The 17,385-nt window shown below is 27.9% G+C and overlaps 1 protein-coding gene across 2 annotated transcripts; it reads right to left on the bottom strand.

The window, feature by feature from the left end:
* Positions 1-2,226: 2,226 nt before the first annotated feature.
* LOC120091211 (protein TIFY 9-like) lies at positions 2,227-12,951 on the bottom strand. Of its 2 annotated transcripts, XM_039049134.2 has the most exons (6): positions 12,684-12,866; positions 12,406-12,607; positions 12,218-12,305; positions 9,994-10,132; positions 9,089-9,146; positions 2,227-2,486 (listed from the first exon to the last, which is right to left on the bottom strand). In XM_039049134.2, the coding sequence occupies exons 1-6, from the start codon at positions 12,775-12,777 to the stop codon at positions 2,453-2,455; spliced, it is 615 nt and encodes a 204-aa protein (XP_038905062.2). In that variant the 5' UTR covers positions 12,778-12,866; the 3' UTR covers positions 2,227-2,452. The 2 variants fall into 2 exon arrangements, with proteins under 2 accessions (XP_038905062.2, XP_090166187.1); XM_090310061.1 differs by lacking the exon at positions 2,227-2,486 and having other exon boundaries at positions 8,930-9,146; positions 12,684-12,951.
* Between the last annotated feature and the right edge of the window lie 4,434 nt (positions 12,952-17,385).

Here is a 17,385-nt window from a genome sequence, read left to right as displayed (position 1 = left end):
TTTAAAAAACAAAACAAACAAAAAAAAATAGACTTCAGCTTCTTGTTCTTTCAAAGCAGTAGACCACTCTCCTTCCACAACATCTCTCTTCAAACAACTAGCACAGTTCCAATCCATCTGTCGACACCCACTACTCCACCTATTTTTCGTTTACCACCGTCAACCGCCGCACGTTCGGTCACCGATCGTCGGTTGTTGGTCGCCTCTCTCTATCTTTCTTTCCCCCAACATCTCTCTTTCACCAACTTTAATCCATTTGTCGTCGACCACTACTCCATCTCCTCGTCGTTTACCACCGACGACCATCGCACATTCGGTCACCAATCGTTGGTTGCCATTTTCCTCTCTCTATCTTCTTTTTCTCTCTATCAGTTAATTTTTTAGGGCAAATATGTAATAAAAAATAATTAGAAATTCAAATTTGATGTTTTTGTCATATTTGCAAATATCGAACATGCGTGATACACTTACAAAATAAAATATTCAAATTGCTACACACTGCAATTTTCCTTTTAGAAATATAGATTATCGAAATCTTTTGATGCTTGAAGTTATAGATGTCTGACATCCTTAGATAACCATTTTGTTTTGTAGAATTATTTTTTAAGATATTTGGGAATACTTGGATAATTATGTTAATTTTATAGGATTTTACTTGAAAATGTCTTAAATTTACATAATGTTATAAGAATGCCCTTACGACTATTTATTAATTTAATATAATTTGAACTTGTATAACATATTTGTTTCTATTAATTTGATTTTTTTAAAATTAATATAGTTTTTATTTTATTTTATTTATTACTTTTCTCAGCAAGGGATATCAAGTGAAATAAATATTTTTAATATTTAATATTTTTATAAAATAAATATTAATTTAAATTTAAATTTTTATATTATTTTAGAAAAATAAAAACAACTACCATATAACCAAAAGAAAGTGAAATACAATGATTTTTATTTTTATTATAAAAAAAAAAAGAATTATATACATATATATGAAAGGGTAAAATACATTTTTGGTCATGAGATTTGGAGTGAGTTCAATTTGGTCCCTACAATTTCAAAAAATATATTTTAGTCCCCGCAACTTGAAAAATAATTTTAAATGGTCCCTGACTTAATTTAACCATCAGTTGACTAATGAAAATTTGACGTAGTAGGTTGAAATGACTTATCATAAATGAGGTGGATACTTTTACTAATTATATATATATATAGATATATATATATATTAATGTTACATGACTTTTTTTTTCTAATTATTATGTCCCTAAGGTTTGGAGTGGATGAGCTGGTTGTTGGGCTTTGTATCATATGGCCCATGAGTCATTTACGTTGACTTATACTTGACTACTTATCACTTATTGTTTATTTTCTTTCCTTCATATGAATAAACTTCCATTCAAAATTATTTAAAAAACAAATGGATAAATTTGATGCTTCTATGTTCTTGTCCCTCTCCTTTTTAAATTAATTTGTAAATTTTCAAAATATAAGTTAAAATTGAGTTCTAAATCTTAATTCAATATATAAAAATAATTAAATAAAATTTTTACATAATAATATTTTACTTATTTTTAAAACAAAAATATTAATACATCCGAGTAATCCGAACCAATTCAACTCAAAACTTCATGGTTGGATTGTGTTCATTATTTGATAAGAGTTGTTTAGGTTGAAAAAACTTACCACCCGAATACTTGAGTTGGGTCTAAAAGTACTTCAATCCAACCCAAACCAACTCAACCCACGAGTACATGAGCTCACAAAAAGATATTGTTAGAAAGTGAATTTAGATAAGCCAACATAGATATAAGTCAGTGTATCATCAATACTTCAAAGTTTGAGATTTGATCCCCATTACTCACATATTGTAAAATAATAATATTAATAATAATAAATTATATTTAGATTAATGAGAAAATGAATCAATTTAATATTTTATCATTTAGAATAATATCTAATGACAAGTCTTCAAAATTAAGTTTAAAAGCACGAAGATTTCACATATATTATACGTGTTTCCAACTAGCAATTTAGCTTTGAGTTATAATCTTTATATGTGATATTTAGGGTACCGTTGTTTTTCTACCTTGTACTTATATCCATATGTTATTAAAAATTCATGGAAGTACAAAAAAATATTCTAAATCAATTAAGTTTCTAGATCCTTGATTAAATCGAATGAAATAATCACTCGAGAGAAACAGACATGAATGCATGTGAGTCAACTATAGTAAAGATATTTTATTATCTAAATAAAGATAACGATAAAAATAAGGTAAAATATGATGGAAAGAGTTTGAATCAAAGTTGTTAAGCACAACTTCCTAACCCTAATAAAATAATAAACTAATGGAAATAAATAGTACAAAATTTGTACTTATTTGGAATAAATTGAGAGTAGTAATTCCCAATTAACTCGTAGTCTTCCCTTGACTCATTAGAATTAGCGACAACCATAGGGCCCAGCAGGAATTAACCTATAAATCATAATCCCATAAAAATTAATTAATGCATTTTAATTGCTGATTAATGTGGTGGTCAAGCTCTTTAATCACAAACAAAATGCAACATCTTAACTTACATGCATAAAACGTTAAAAGCACCAAAAAAAAATAACTCTTCAAGACTTTTGTCAAAAGTTTCGTTTTTTAACCCTTGAAATTTGAATATATTCAAAATAACTCTTCTTTTGTCATTAAACTTATGGATGAAAAAATTTGTGTATGTATATGTGTTGCTTTGAATAAATAAATTTAAATACTTTAAGTTTAGGTGTGTGAACTCTAGTCAAATTTTCTTTTGTATTGTCTTGTTTGTAAGTCGTACAAAAGTTTAGAGAACATTCTTGTAATTGGAATCGAAGAGAAAATTTTGTGTGATGGTAATAATTTTTCACATAACGGATTTTTTATTTTTGGTGGATCATAATTATTCTTTAGTTATGAAGTTTTCTACATAAATTCTTATGTTTTCTAATTTGTTGTTTTCTTTTAATTTTTCAATTATATTGTTTAGTAGGAGTGAGAGGTTCCCAATATTTCTCCCCTTCCACGGGTAAGTTAAAAAATCATTGATAACAGTGGCAGCATGGATGAAAACTAGGAAGGTATAAAGGAAAAGGAAAGAAGAGAAAAATAAACACATGGGCCGTACGACGATGGCAGCCATGGATGATGAACCAAATGTTGCATCTTCTTTTATCATTTTTTTTTCTTTTTTTTGGTTTCCCTAAACTAAAAGCATAAAGTAAGGAGATTTTTTTTCTTCGAAAAATATATATTAAAAAAATGTGTGTATTTAGTCTTTAATATTTCAAATTAGTCATTTCAGACTATGAAAATTTAAAAAAAAGGTTTAAAAGGACCCTCAAATAATATATCTATTAAATTTAAACATAATATTGACTAGATGGTGGTGTGGCAAGATGTGTTTGGAAAAAAATAAATGGATGACGCGTGGCAAAGGTAGATGAAATGGAAAAGGAAAATTATGGAATGGAAAAGAAATAGAAAATGGAATAAAAAATTATATGATTATTATGAAATGGAATGAATGGAAAGGAATGAGTATGTTGGTATGGAATGAGGCAAAGGTTTAATTTAATATGTGATTGAAATGATGATGAAAAGTTGGTGTAAATTGAAAGTTTAATAAAACAAGACTAAATTATTGAAATTGATAAAGAAAGATTGATGTACGAAATATAAACTTACTTGAATTGTTTAGGAGAAATGAAGAACTTTCGGGAGGAGAAAATGAAGAACTTCTTTATTTTTCAACACAAGTTACAAGTTCTCTACAATTTCTCTCTCAAGGCAAAAACTTAACTTGTCTAGGAAAAATTCACTTGTACAAAAAACATATCTTGTTTTGTCATTTGAAGATACACAATTATCCCACCATCCTTTTAAATTGCCAGTGAAACTGAAAATTAGCATTTGAGCAATTTGGTGGTCGGTGTATTTTTCATTTCATGCATTAAATTTAGAATGGGTTAATTGATGTCTCTCTTCGTATTGCATGTTAGGAGAGATGGTCTAGAATAATAGTTTTTAAATTTTGGATACTTAGAATTTGTTATTTTTTGAAGAGTGAGGTTATGAAATTGTTCTTCAGGTTATTTTGTAAGTCATCAGGATTATCTTTTATTTCATGTATGTCAGAATGATTTTGACCAAAAGTGTATTAAATTCTTTTGTAGAATTTAAATTCATGTTTTGTAATTGAAGGTTAATTTTGTCTAAAATATTATTAGATTCTTTACTTGAAAAATTAATTAATTTTAAATCTTTATCTGATATTTCAAAAGGTTTAAACAATGGTTTGGTTTTATCGATTAGTTGAGGTTGTGATTTTATAGGGTAATTTTGAGATTCAAGTTTGGATTTTATTCTTTCTACTTGGTTGGATATTGTAGGTAAAATTTTATTAGAATAATTATTCTGTAATTGTATATTTTTAATATCTTTTATTGTCGGTACTTTTGTTCCAATTTCAGGTACATTTATCATCTTGAAAGGTGAAGCTATTACTTTTTGAATGTGAAGAAGTTATGCATCTTTTAGGTTTTTAGTTTCCCATGTGGGAGAAGAGGTATTAGTATTAATATGTTGATATGAAGAAGATGTAAGGTTTTGATAATAGGTTTTATATTTCATCCAATGGAAGAAATATATATTTAATTTAAGTTTTTCCATTGTTTCGTAATATTCATCACGAATCTCACTTTGTTCAGTTTTGGTAAAGGATTCAAAAAATTTATTCCTTAAAAGTTTATTTTTGTCAGACCAAAATTCTTTAACTAATTCTATTTTGTTAATTGTAAAGGGTTTGAAAATAACATTTAACTGGTTAACATTTTGGGTTCATATGTAGTAGAAAATCTAGGAGGTTCATATCTTGAAGATTGAAACTGTATTTCTACACTTCCATCTTCATTTTCAATAATACATTTTAATTTTGGATCTTCAATTGAAGGTTTAAAAGCATCTTCTAAATTTCATCCAGAATTATGAGTAATTTGATTCCAAGATAACATTTTTGGAGTAAAAACATTTGAGTGTTCCATATTGGCTTCCATTCGGAGGGTTTGGTCTTTGGCAGAAGTTTTAAGAGCCTTTGGGGGATAAATTTGTATGCATTAGTTTATAATGTATCCGAAATATTCCTACAATAGATTTAGTTCGTGGTTCCCAATCCATGTTTTGAATTTTAATATCAAGCAATAAAGATCTAAGTATATTTGGATCACTTAATGAAATTGAAAAGTTTGGATAACAATTAAAATAGACTGATCCTCTTTCTAAATTTGATTCGACTATAGAGAGTATTGAGTTTGAAAAGTTTCTGTCTTTTATTAGTAATAGAATTGGAGTATTTAATCCTATTCTATAAAGTGGTTTTATGGCAATTTGAATTAATTCTATATGAAGAAATTTATATTTTTCTTGGTGTTGAATAATTGATGGTCTTGAAAATAAACAAAGAGTTTATGAGAGTTTATTAATTGGGACAAATTGTTCTCTGGTTTTGATTCTATAATCAGAAAATCAAATTTTGACTATTCATTATGGAGGGTTGAAAATCATTTGAATAATCTTCAATTAAATTTGAGTTTTTAGCAATATGGGCTTTAGAGAGCATTTTTCCAATTATCTTAGACATTAAAATTTTTTAAGGCTTAAAGTCTTATTAAAATTCGAATTATCTATTATGACAAATAATCAGGATGCTGAAAATTCTACAACAACGAGCTTACCAACGGTCTTTTACGATTCTACTGCCGAGAACACAAGGCTTACCAAAGCACTATTCAATAGAATTAACCAACGAACTTGATTATTACCACAAAGGATAATTAGAATGTTATTAAGACAAAGACTTAATGATAATTTAGTGCTAATGCAATTGGATTAACACATTCTACCGATAAAAAATTAGGTTCTGATACCATTGTATGCATGTAGCATAAATGAATTTGAAGCATAAAAATTTATTGATTATTAAAACATTCATATATTCATTGAGCTATGTTGACCTTAGAACATAAATGTTTTATTATCGGTTATTATTATGTTTTCTTATTTTGGTTTCTTTAAACTAAATGCCTAAAATAGTGTTACAACTTACAAATGAGAATTCTTTTTTTTTTTTTTTTTTTCATTCCATAAGGTCTTTACTAGTTTATTCGTTTCTTTATTTTTAGAATATCGTATTTTTTTAAGATCACTAACACTAGATTTATTTATTTATACACACTTTATTTAAAATTTTGATAAAAATAGAAAAAATTTACAAAGTCGACTATAATAAGGAAAACATGAAAAATATTCTTTTATTATTTTTTTTTTAAAATATAATAGTATCTTCAACCTTCAAAAAGAAAATGGACTTTTCAAACTTGTAGCATAGAATTGAAAATTTGTTAGTTTTAACCTAAAAAATATTTTATCTTTTAGAAACTAACCTCTTTTTTAAAAATTATTTTTTTAGATTTTAAGTCGAGGGTCCCACATAACGAAAATATCATTTTATCCCTCATTCAAAAGTTTTCCATTTTACCTTGACTTAACATTTTTCAAGTTTTCATACTCAACTTCAATTTTAAAACATCAACGTTAGTTTCTCATTTCGTAAGTTTGTTTCTTATTTTTAAAGGAAAAGAATTGGAGAAAAAAAGTTTCCTTGGAATTTCTAGTAAGGATTGAAAATTTTCAGCTATAAGGAAACGGAAAATTAGGAAATTTTCCAAAAAAAAAATGGGAAAGAGTATTTTTTTTTTTTTTTTTCAACTCACAACTAAGGCCGGTAAATAATAAAAACTTAAACCCCAGAAAAATTCCCCTTTTAAGTTTAAAAAGAAAAAATAAACAACTAACTTAAATATAATTAAAAAATAGAATTGGACTTACTAAAAAAACAAGGGGAAATTCCTATAATCGAAAAAATCCCAGAAATATTTACACTATCAAAAAGTGAAATTTTTTGTTATAAAATATAAATATCTTTTTATATCTAAAAAGATTAAAAAAAATGGAATTTATTTTTTATATTAAGAAAGAAAAGGGGAAAAAAAAATTTAGCATCCTATACTTTTCTGTAAAGACCTGGTACATTCTTTACTAGAAAAAAGACAAAAGGGCTAAAAATTGCTGGTAATTTTGAAATGACCAGAAAATTTTAACATTCTATATTTTTTTTTTTCCTGTGAAACCTGGTAAATTTTTAGTTTTGGTAGTTTTTTTTTCTTTTTATTAATATATATGTTAAAAAAAAAAAACCCTAAAGCGCTTACTTATGTGAATTCCATTTCTTTACGGGAAAAATTACACAATGCTAAAATTTCCTAGTCATTTCAAAATTACCAGGAAATTTTAGCATTCTTTCTTTTTTCGTAAAGAATGTACCGGGTCTGTGCAGGAAATTAATAAAACCAATTCTTTTTTTTCTTAAGTTAGTTTAAGTTAACTGATTCCAATTCTCGTAAACTTTAGTTTAATTTCTTTTTAACAAATTCCAAATGTGTTTTCTGTAAGTTTAAATTAGTTTTTTTTTTTTTTTTTTTTAACTTGAACTTACAGAATTCCCGTTAGGGGAGCTTATGTTTTTATTTATTTATTTATCATTCTTAGTTTTGTGTTAAAAAAAATACAATTTCCAATTTTTTCGAATTTTCCCTAATTTTTTCATTCTTACGGGAAATTTCATATAAGAATTTTTTTCATGAAAATTCGAACTAAACTTTTCTTTTTCAAATGTTTTCCTTTAAAAATAACACCAATGATAGTTGAAACTTACCAAAAATATGGAGACAAACAAAATAAAAAACTAGGATGAAGTTTTAAAATTGTAATTGGGGTGCATGAAAATTGTGTTAGATAAAGATAAAATTGATGACACTTAATAAGGGTCGAAATGGTATTTTCATTATGTGGAATCTTTCACTTAAGATAGGATAAAGTAAAAAAAAAAAATGTTAGAAAAAATAGTTTTAAGAATGGTGTTCATTTTAAAAAATGAAAACTTTATAGGTTTCGAACAGCAACTTTCTGGTAGAATTTTTTTTTTTTACTCTTTTAATATTTATTATTATTTTAGCTTTCAAAATAATGTCTCACTGCTTTTTTATTATTCTATGTTAAAATGCCCAATAAGTTGTACTTTTGGATTTATAAGAATTAATTTAAATATTATGATAACATCAAATATTTGACCTGTACAATATTTTTCATACCAGTCCTTTTTTTTCTCTTATAAAACAAATTAAAAAAAACAATACTATGTAGAATAATTAAGTGGCAAGATTGCTGAAAAATATTTTCAAATATATTAAAATACCTATAAAATATAGACAAGGATAGACATTTATAAGTGACATTATTACCATCACTGATAAATGCCTTTTAATATCTATAACAGTTAAATGATATTTTCATCTAAAAAAAGATGGAACAAACTACTTTTTTAGTGCCTATAGTATTTTGTGGTTTCAAATGGAAATTTTTACCTATGGGGATAGGAATGGAAATTTTTCACCGCACGTTGCCAAAATCCAACACTCCACTAATGTGGAACTTTTTTTCTTCTTTTTTTACCCATTTGTAGGAGCTTTTTTTTTAAACATCGTTGCAGGAAAATAGATTTTGTTTTTCTTTTTTAAAAAAATACATGACTATTTATGAATTTTATTGTACAAGAGGAATGAAACTTTTAACACTAAAAGAACTAAATTTAAACTTTATTTTAAATCATTAAAACTAAATTTATAATTTAGTCTAAATTTGAAAAACAAAAAGTTTGGGACATCTTCTCATATAGAAGAAATCCAAAATTAGGTGAAAGTAAAAATATTAATTTTTCTATGGAGTACAAGTTTCTGCTCAAAAGTCGAACAAATTAGGTTAGTTACATTACACTTCCATTTGAGATAAGTTGGGATGCATTTTAAATTGGTTGAGAATTGAGATGAGGGGATCTTGTTTTATCATATCATACATAAATAGAGAAATCTAGTAGACTAAATAAATTCTCTCTCCATATATCTATGACATCTATATAAATCAACATTGGAAACTATTACCTCTCCTTGCGTTTCTCCAAAAATCTTTGAAGCGACCTTTTTCTTGCTAATGGAAGATCTACAAATAAATTAACCAAACACAACATTTTTTTAAGTTAAATTTTTGGAAAACATCGAAAATAAGGATTAGATGAAATTTATAAATGTATTTCAAATTTATCACCGTTATTAGTCGTGTTTTAAGAAGTCATCCGAGGTGTATCTAGGTATTGCATCTAGACACCTCACCTTGAAAAGGCTGCAAAAGAAGGTGTGTCTTTTCTAAAGCCCTAAGTCCCAAGTCTCGGGTGTTGGGACTTCTTTCATTATTTGAAAACAATAATAAATATTAAGATTCTTCTTTTATAATAGTTAAAAAAATATAAAGTCTAAATGGGACTTTGTTTTTCATATTTCCACTTCAAATTCGATTTTTACTTAAATGTTGATCAATTCAATTAAAAATTATTTTTTTTAAGAAAAAAGGAATTTTTGGTTCAATTTGATTTTAGATTTGAAAACTAAATCCAAAATCATCTATCTATATACATATATAACAAATACCAAAAATCGAACCAAATAAGCATGATAAGATATATAAATAAGCATGAACATAAATATAACTAGATTGGTTCAAGCACATACTCTCAACCTGTCAACCATAAAAAAATATCCTCCACACTAAAATATTTTGTATGACTAAAAAGAATATATGTACTATGTACAAATGTTGAAATCAAACAAAAAAGGTGGGCAGCTGACCCACCATCATCTCCAGAAAAATTAACGATGGTAAAATTTTGTTCATTTTTAACACATGTTGCTATTCTATAACATTATTTATTCTATGCTAGCCTATTCACACAAGTCAATAATGGCTACAGAATAGGTAAAAAGAGAACTTGAAAAAATTACGATATACGTACCTTCATCTTGAGGATCAACGTTCACCAGCTGTTGGTGCTGATTTGAAGAAATTTCAGCCATTGATTTCCCTTTTTCAGCTTCACCCTTCCCATTGCTTGCGCTGCTGCCCTTTTCAGCAAACGTCAGAATGCTTTTAGCCTATTTGTGGGAGTGTAGCGTACACGGTTAGAAAGCGGTAAATACTATTCATTATAATATAATATATTTCAGATATTTAAAGAGTAATTTTTCATTTTAAAATTTTTGTCGGTAACAATTATTACTAATAGTATTTACAAATGTGGACTTTTTTACTAAAAAATTTAAAAGTTTATTATTTTTTAAAAAGAAAAACATTAAATCAAGGCACTGTTTGGTTTGTGTGATTTTTTATTTTTAGTTTTTAAAAGTTAAATTTATAAATATCTTTTTCACTCCTAATTTTTTTTTATTTGTCATCTACTTTTTATCAGTATTTTTTTATTTGCTATTTTTTTTTGTTCCCAACTGACATAGCAAGAACTATTGATCAGCTAAGATAACATAATTATCATCAATGAGTGGTTCAGAACAAGATTAGATATATCATTATGATGTATAATATAGGGATTATTTGAAGAGGTGGAATTGTATTGTTCATGATAATGAATTAAAGAATCAGTCAATTGAATCATAGTAGACAAAGTTGAAATAGCCGCTAGAAAGAGAGGCAAAAGAGGAAGAGATTCAATCAAAGTGATAGACGAAAGAGGTGGAGTTGATGAATCCATGGTGTTCACACGCAAGAAAGAGGGAAAACGAGTTTTTAAATCTCTAATACCATATTAAACTTGTGAATATGAGAGGAAAAATAACTCAACTTTCATTAACTTCCCTCAAAATATGTATATACATAAAAAATAATCTGAATAAAAAAAATCAATAATAATATAGTATTGTTATAACTAATAATTTTGAAAACTAAAATAAAATAGTTTTAAAATTTTGCTTTTGAAATTTGAAATTTAGCACTCAAGAAACATGAGAAATGGAGAGAAAATATACTTAATTTTTAGGGAAAAAAATCAAATAATTATCAAATATGAATTAAATAATTTGTTTTCATTTTGATGTTATAAATTAAACTTTTTTAATATAAACAAAAGGAATGAGAATCCAAACCTATAAAAAAATGATTTATTTACCATTTAAATGAATTCAATCATTTGTTCTCTTAGTTGAGTCATGTTAATCTTGATAAATTCTCTTAGGAAACTAATTAAAAATAATTTATCAATTCTAGGAATATCTGGAAATTTCAACACTAAATAAATAAGAGAAACTAAAAAAACGTGCCAAATATAAAATATTGAGTGAATTGTTCTTTTGGAAAAGGTGCAAGTAAAGCAAGGGATTTAAAACATGAATAAAAATTTAAGAATAACTTTACTTTAATCAAATCCCATTAATAAATGGAATGTCGATACAAGAAATATGAATCCATGACTCTCAAATATAATATAAATTTACGACTAATAGAATGAAATAACATGTTCATCCAAACAAATAATAAAGTAATATCCACTAAATATAAAAAGAAATAAGAAAAAAGACATAATCTCGGTATGAAGTTTTTAATCACACATTATTCACGAGAACTATTTTCGTCTTTTCTTTTTCAAAAATTAAACCTTCAAACTCATCAAAAATTATTAACAGATGTCTAAAATTCAAAATGATATGATTTTACTTTTAAAAAATGAGTTTTATTTCAATATAATATCTAGTTTCAAAACTTATACTTTTAACCTTGAATTTTTATTGTTTATTTGTAATTATTGACATTAATGTCCAATAATTAATTTAAAATAATAAACTTAATTATTATAATTATTTTATTACTAGAAACCTGCATTAAAATCTCACTAGTTCGAAGTTTATATTTTATTTATGAAATTTGGACGTTAAATGAATACAAAGATTTATATTATTATTGGCTAATCTAATTGTAAATAAGGGACATGAATCTAATAAATACTAAAAAGGTCATTAGTTCAATCTATAATGATCACTTAATTAGGGTTAGGCGGGTTGTTATGTGAGACTAGTCAAAATCTGTAAGTTGGTCCGATACTAACAGGTATAAAAAAAATAATAATAAATAGTAAAATGAATACAAGGATTAAAATGTCCAAGTCATGTATATTTTAGGTTGAAATCCGTACAAAGTGGAAATGAAGAGGAAATGGTTTGAATGAATGATACCTCTTCACGAGAAACGTGGAAAACGGCGACGGTTTCATTGTAAAAAATCGTTAGAGGATATTTATTGGAAGCGATCTCTGGACTCAACCTGAAAATCAACAACCACAATCAAATCAACATTTTCAAACAACAAATACAGATTCAGAGATCAAACAACAAATTACGATTATAAAGGATTAGAAGAAAACCTTGAGGTAGAGGCGGAATAAACAGGCAGTGGTGTCGAAAGATTCTGATCGCCATTAGGACTCCGATACGGAGGCGGCGATTGGAATTTCGGACAAATCGCAATTGGAATAGTGAAATCGGAAGGATTATGATCGGCAGAGCCAGAGACGATGAGAGATTTGAGAATCGCGGGATTGATTTTGGAAATGGCGCTCTGAATATCTGCGTAGAAACAGTAGAATCGCGTTAAAATATGTAAACCTAAAAACACATTTAAAATTAAGATTGTGGAACGAACCTTTGAGGCTTCTTTGGCGACGGAAGAGAGTGGAGTTGGAGGCGGCGGCGGATTGATTTTCCATGGCGAAGAAATCGAGTTCAACAATGGACATATTTGGAGGAGGAAGGGAGTGGAAGTGTGAGAGAAAAGAGAGTGAAGGATTTTGATTATGAAATCACAGAACAATATTTGAAGGCGGGAGGAAGGGGAAGAAGGAAGGATATTATAGGGCGGAGGGTATTTTTGGAATTTCATAAACTTCGAAAAGAAAGATCTCTTTTTCTTTAGTTTTTTCTTTTTTCCTGGTTGGTCACAAAAGAATTTAGAAAATCTCGGTTTATTTACATATTAATTTAAATTGAAATTGAATGTTATTCTTTTATAAATTCTTTAAAATTAAAACGAATTGTAGCTTAATTGGGAAAAAAAGTACTATCATCTTATAATCACAGTATTAAATGTCAAGCAGACATGTCAACATCTTTATTAATATTTTTGTATTTTTGTAAAATTGAGACCTTGCATCATGATATTGACATGAACTTTTTTTAGTACAACAATTATGGAATAAGAACTTGAACCTCTAATAACTAGGGAGAAAAATCGTTTGTCAGAAAAAGATAAACAATTAAGAGAAGCAGAAAAGAGAAAAGGAGAGAATGAGTTTTTTTTTTTTTTTTTTTTAAGAAATAGTATTATTTTATTTTATTTTCAAAACTTTCACTTTAGCATCTCCCTTAACTATTTAATGGAAGTGTTAATTCAAGAACAAAGTGCTAGGGGCAAGATTGCACAATTTTGAAATTTAAAGAGAAAATCGAGTTATTGTCTAAAATTTATGGACCAAAAACGTGATTATCTTAGAAATTACTTATATTTGATTATAAATTTTATAGTATAGTTTAGTTACTAATCTAGATAGAGGTTTTCTTAAAAAAAATAATAATTCAAACATTTGTAAAGAAAAAAGAAGAATAAAATAAAGAGAGAGAAAAGAGAGGTGAGAGGCGAGAGAGAGATTGAGCCCCACCAAGCTTGAGAGAGGGAGAGAGGGAGAAATTTACCGTATTATCTTAGTATAGGATACATATAACTCTCACTAATTAGTTGTCAAGTCAGCTTCCTTTTAAAAATGAGGTAGGATCTATACCATTTAAATAATATTTATGAAGATAAAACTGTAGTGTGAATTGATAAACGAGTGTTCAGCTGAAATTATAACAAATTTTTCCTTCGTTTTCTGCTCTTTTCTTCAGCATATCATGCTCCACTATTTGGCTGTTATTTTGCTTTTTCTCTTTCATGGTTGTTATGTTAAACCACTGATATTACGCCATGTAGCAAAATATATGTTAATAAATAGCTACTACACAACGGTTCATAATTATCGCTGAAGGCCGATCGTTTAGTAAATTTCTCCCTTTTCTTCTATCATTTATTCTCTCTACTTATCATATAGTCGATTGTCTCTATCGTTTACATCCTATTGTATACTCTCCATCGTTTACACTCTCGGCCCTATCATGTAGCGTCTTGCCTCTATCGCTCACAACCTCAACCCAGTCGTGTAGTCTCCTGCCCTTATCGTCTACACTCTCATTTCTGTCGTGTAGGCACTTGCTTCTGTCGTTTAGTTATTTGACAACGATCGTTTAATCTCTACTTCTCTCTATCGTTTACATGAATAAAGGGAGAGTATCGTATGTTCGTTCTTAGTACTAAAAATTTTTTCAAGAGAGAGTGTGAGACCTTATGAAGCACAGATACTTCATGTGAGGCAAAAAATCAGTATTAGATATGTATCGGATACCGATACTTCCAGATACTTTTCAGATACATATCTGACACGCGATTTGACGTATCTATATTTTCAGATACGTATCTGACACACGATTTGACGTATCTATTTCTATACGTACGTTTTTTTAAGAAAAAAGACAAGTAACTCATATAATCTTTCTCAATCTAAAATTAGGCAACTTATTTAAAAAGCTCACTACTCGAGTCCAAAACTAAAAGAAACAAAATAAATAAATAACGGACCAAACCCTAGACTAGAATCATCTAATCTTCATCTTCACATTTGAGTCCCCACAAAGTCCACCAAAATTTAAACCATTTAGATATCTTCAACAATAAGTTCTTCGTTTATCTTCATACTTCTCTCTCTAATCTTCTTCTTCTTCTTTGCAATATGAATCACTTTTCTATTGCATTTTATTAACTATTATACTTCAACATCTTAGAAGTTGTTTTTTTTTTTTTTTTTTTTGTATTGTATTTTAGTATTTGTATTCTATTTTGTGCTATTGTTATTAACTTATATAATAAATTTATCTATATCCTAGATTTTTTTAAAGAAAAAAAAATGTATCTTCAACATATCAGTATCCTCGTTTTTTAAAAATATATATATTCAAAAAATATATAAAAAAAATGACGCATCCTTAGATGTATCCATATCTTAGTTTCTTAGAAATTGACGAATCACAGTATCCAATCGTATCCATATCGTGTAGCCATATTTGTGTCTATGCTTCATATGTGAGACCACATAAGCAATCAAAAAAATGAGAAAATTACAAGTATTGTCATTTAATAATGTGTCAATTAGTGAATGGGTAGAGTAAGTACCATCGTAGTACTAGATATTTTTCACCAAGAGATCTCGAGAAGAAAGAAAATAGTGATATATGGCCCACACATGTAGACACACGTAGAGAAAGAAGAGTTTGGTAGGGTTAAATAGTGTTAGAGAGGTAATATTGAATGTTACTATTCAAACCTGAATTTATTAAATCACATATTTATATGCAAACACCTCTCCAACATTAACGTTAATTAATCCTTCATGAATCTAATTCACATGAATTTACTATTTGAGTCTCATTCAAATATTTCTCTCTTTCATAATTTAGATTATAGATCTTATATATAATTAATCATATTATATATTAATCACATTAATATAAAATTCCTTCAAGTGATTTGAACAATTCAAATTTCACATTATCCTTTAGTGAGCTAATTAGAGGACCTTATGAACCTACAGATTAGAAGCTCTAATGATAGGAGATTAATTAATTAATGTTCATTAATTATCGATCACTCCATTAAAGATCTATAGTTGCACTATTCGCACTGCAGATATATTTCCGTGTCCACGGATATAACCAATCAACAGTGAGTCGACCCTTCACAAATTGCTCATAAACTATAGCTGGGTTAAATTACCATTTTACCTCTATAGTTACATCTAGCTCTTCAAGTACCACTGATTCTTCTAATGAACAAACAGTTTTTAGTCCATCTATAAATTGACACCTCTAGGTCGGGAAGGAATGAATTCCATCTTGTGTAGTTGTGTTCCCAGCTCCTTATTCAGAAAAATCCCCAAAATGGTAGGTTTGTTGAGTTAGCTAATATAGTCACTCTCACTTATACAGATCAAAGGATTGCACTCATAAATAGAAGTTTACAACTCTCAGGATTAAGGTCAAGTCACCTCTGATCATCCTAGTGAAATGTAAGTCTCTTCTAGCAACTGTGTAATATCATTTGTAATACTTTACAATAATTGTAACAAATACAAAGCAAACCGTATTCGTAGAGTTACCAGGGTAAGGTACACAGCCTTATCCATTTACTACAGACCATTTTGGTTATTACTTAAACATGATCCACATGTATATTAACCACATATATGTTTTAAGTTACATAAAATAACCTTGGATTTTAGTTTATTGGATTGAATTAATACAATCTAAATGTTAATAAAATATCTTTTAATTTATCAAATATATAATTTATATTTACAAACTACAAGATATATGAGATTTAGGACACAAAATCCCACACTTGGACCACTAGGGATGTTCTAGGACAGAGGATCGATCTAGATTGGCCACTCTTAAGGGATTCATTGGCCTCGACCTCGGACTTTGAGGTCGAGCTAGGCCAATTCGGTTTTGACCCATTTGCCTTTTCTCCCTATTTGTTAGGAACTCTCTCGGGCCCACTTCCTGTTCGTCTTGGGTTCGTTTTTTGGATTAACTAACTCTTTTGGTTTTACTTTTATCTTTACCTTTTACTGATCCAAAATTACCCATAACAAAGTAGTTCTTGATTGATTCCAATTAATACCTCAAAAGGGCTATAACGATTATGTCGTGCCTCTGGGAATATCAAAATGCACTACTACAGAAATTGGATTACTTGAAGTTTTTCCAATGTCAAGTAGAGTGTATACTTGACACTAATAAAAGCGTCAAGTATTTGACTGTCACGTATAATATGCTAACTTGATACTACAAAAACGTCAACAGAAATATTTCTTGACACAATTTCCGTGTCAAGAAATATAATACAATTGACACTGATGACATGTCAAGTGTATTAATTCTTGACACTTATTACGTATCATATGTGATTACTTTTGACATTTTTTATTTGTCATATATATTTTTATCTTGACACGAAATAATGGTCAAGTAATCTAATTCTTGACACATTTCCAATGTCATCTATTTTTTTTCCAAATTAAACATTCGAATTTAATTTACATTTCTCATTTCCTGCATTACTTGTGTTCCAATAAGACAATTTCATTAACTAAACTAAACAGTTGCACATATTTCAGGTCCACATATCAGCCCAATATATCCAACGTAACAATTCAGAATACTAAAATAAAAAATTCCATTCTTCTATTACCTTCCAT

The sequence above is a fragment of the Benincasa hispida genome, chromosome 1, assembly GCF_027475165.1.
Source record: "Benincasa hispida cultivar pf3 chromosome 1, pf3_genome.v1.1, whole genome shotgun sequence".
Taxonomy (NCBI): Eukaryota; Viridiplantae; Streptophyta; class Magnoliopsida; order Cucurbitales; family Cucurbitaceae; genus Benincasa; species Benincasa hispida.
Note: the sequence above shows the minus strand (reverse complement) of the source record. Positions and strands in the feature narration are given on the sequence as shown.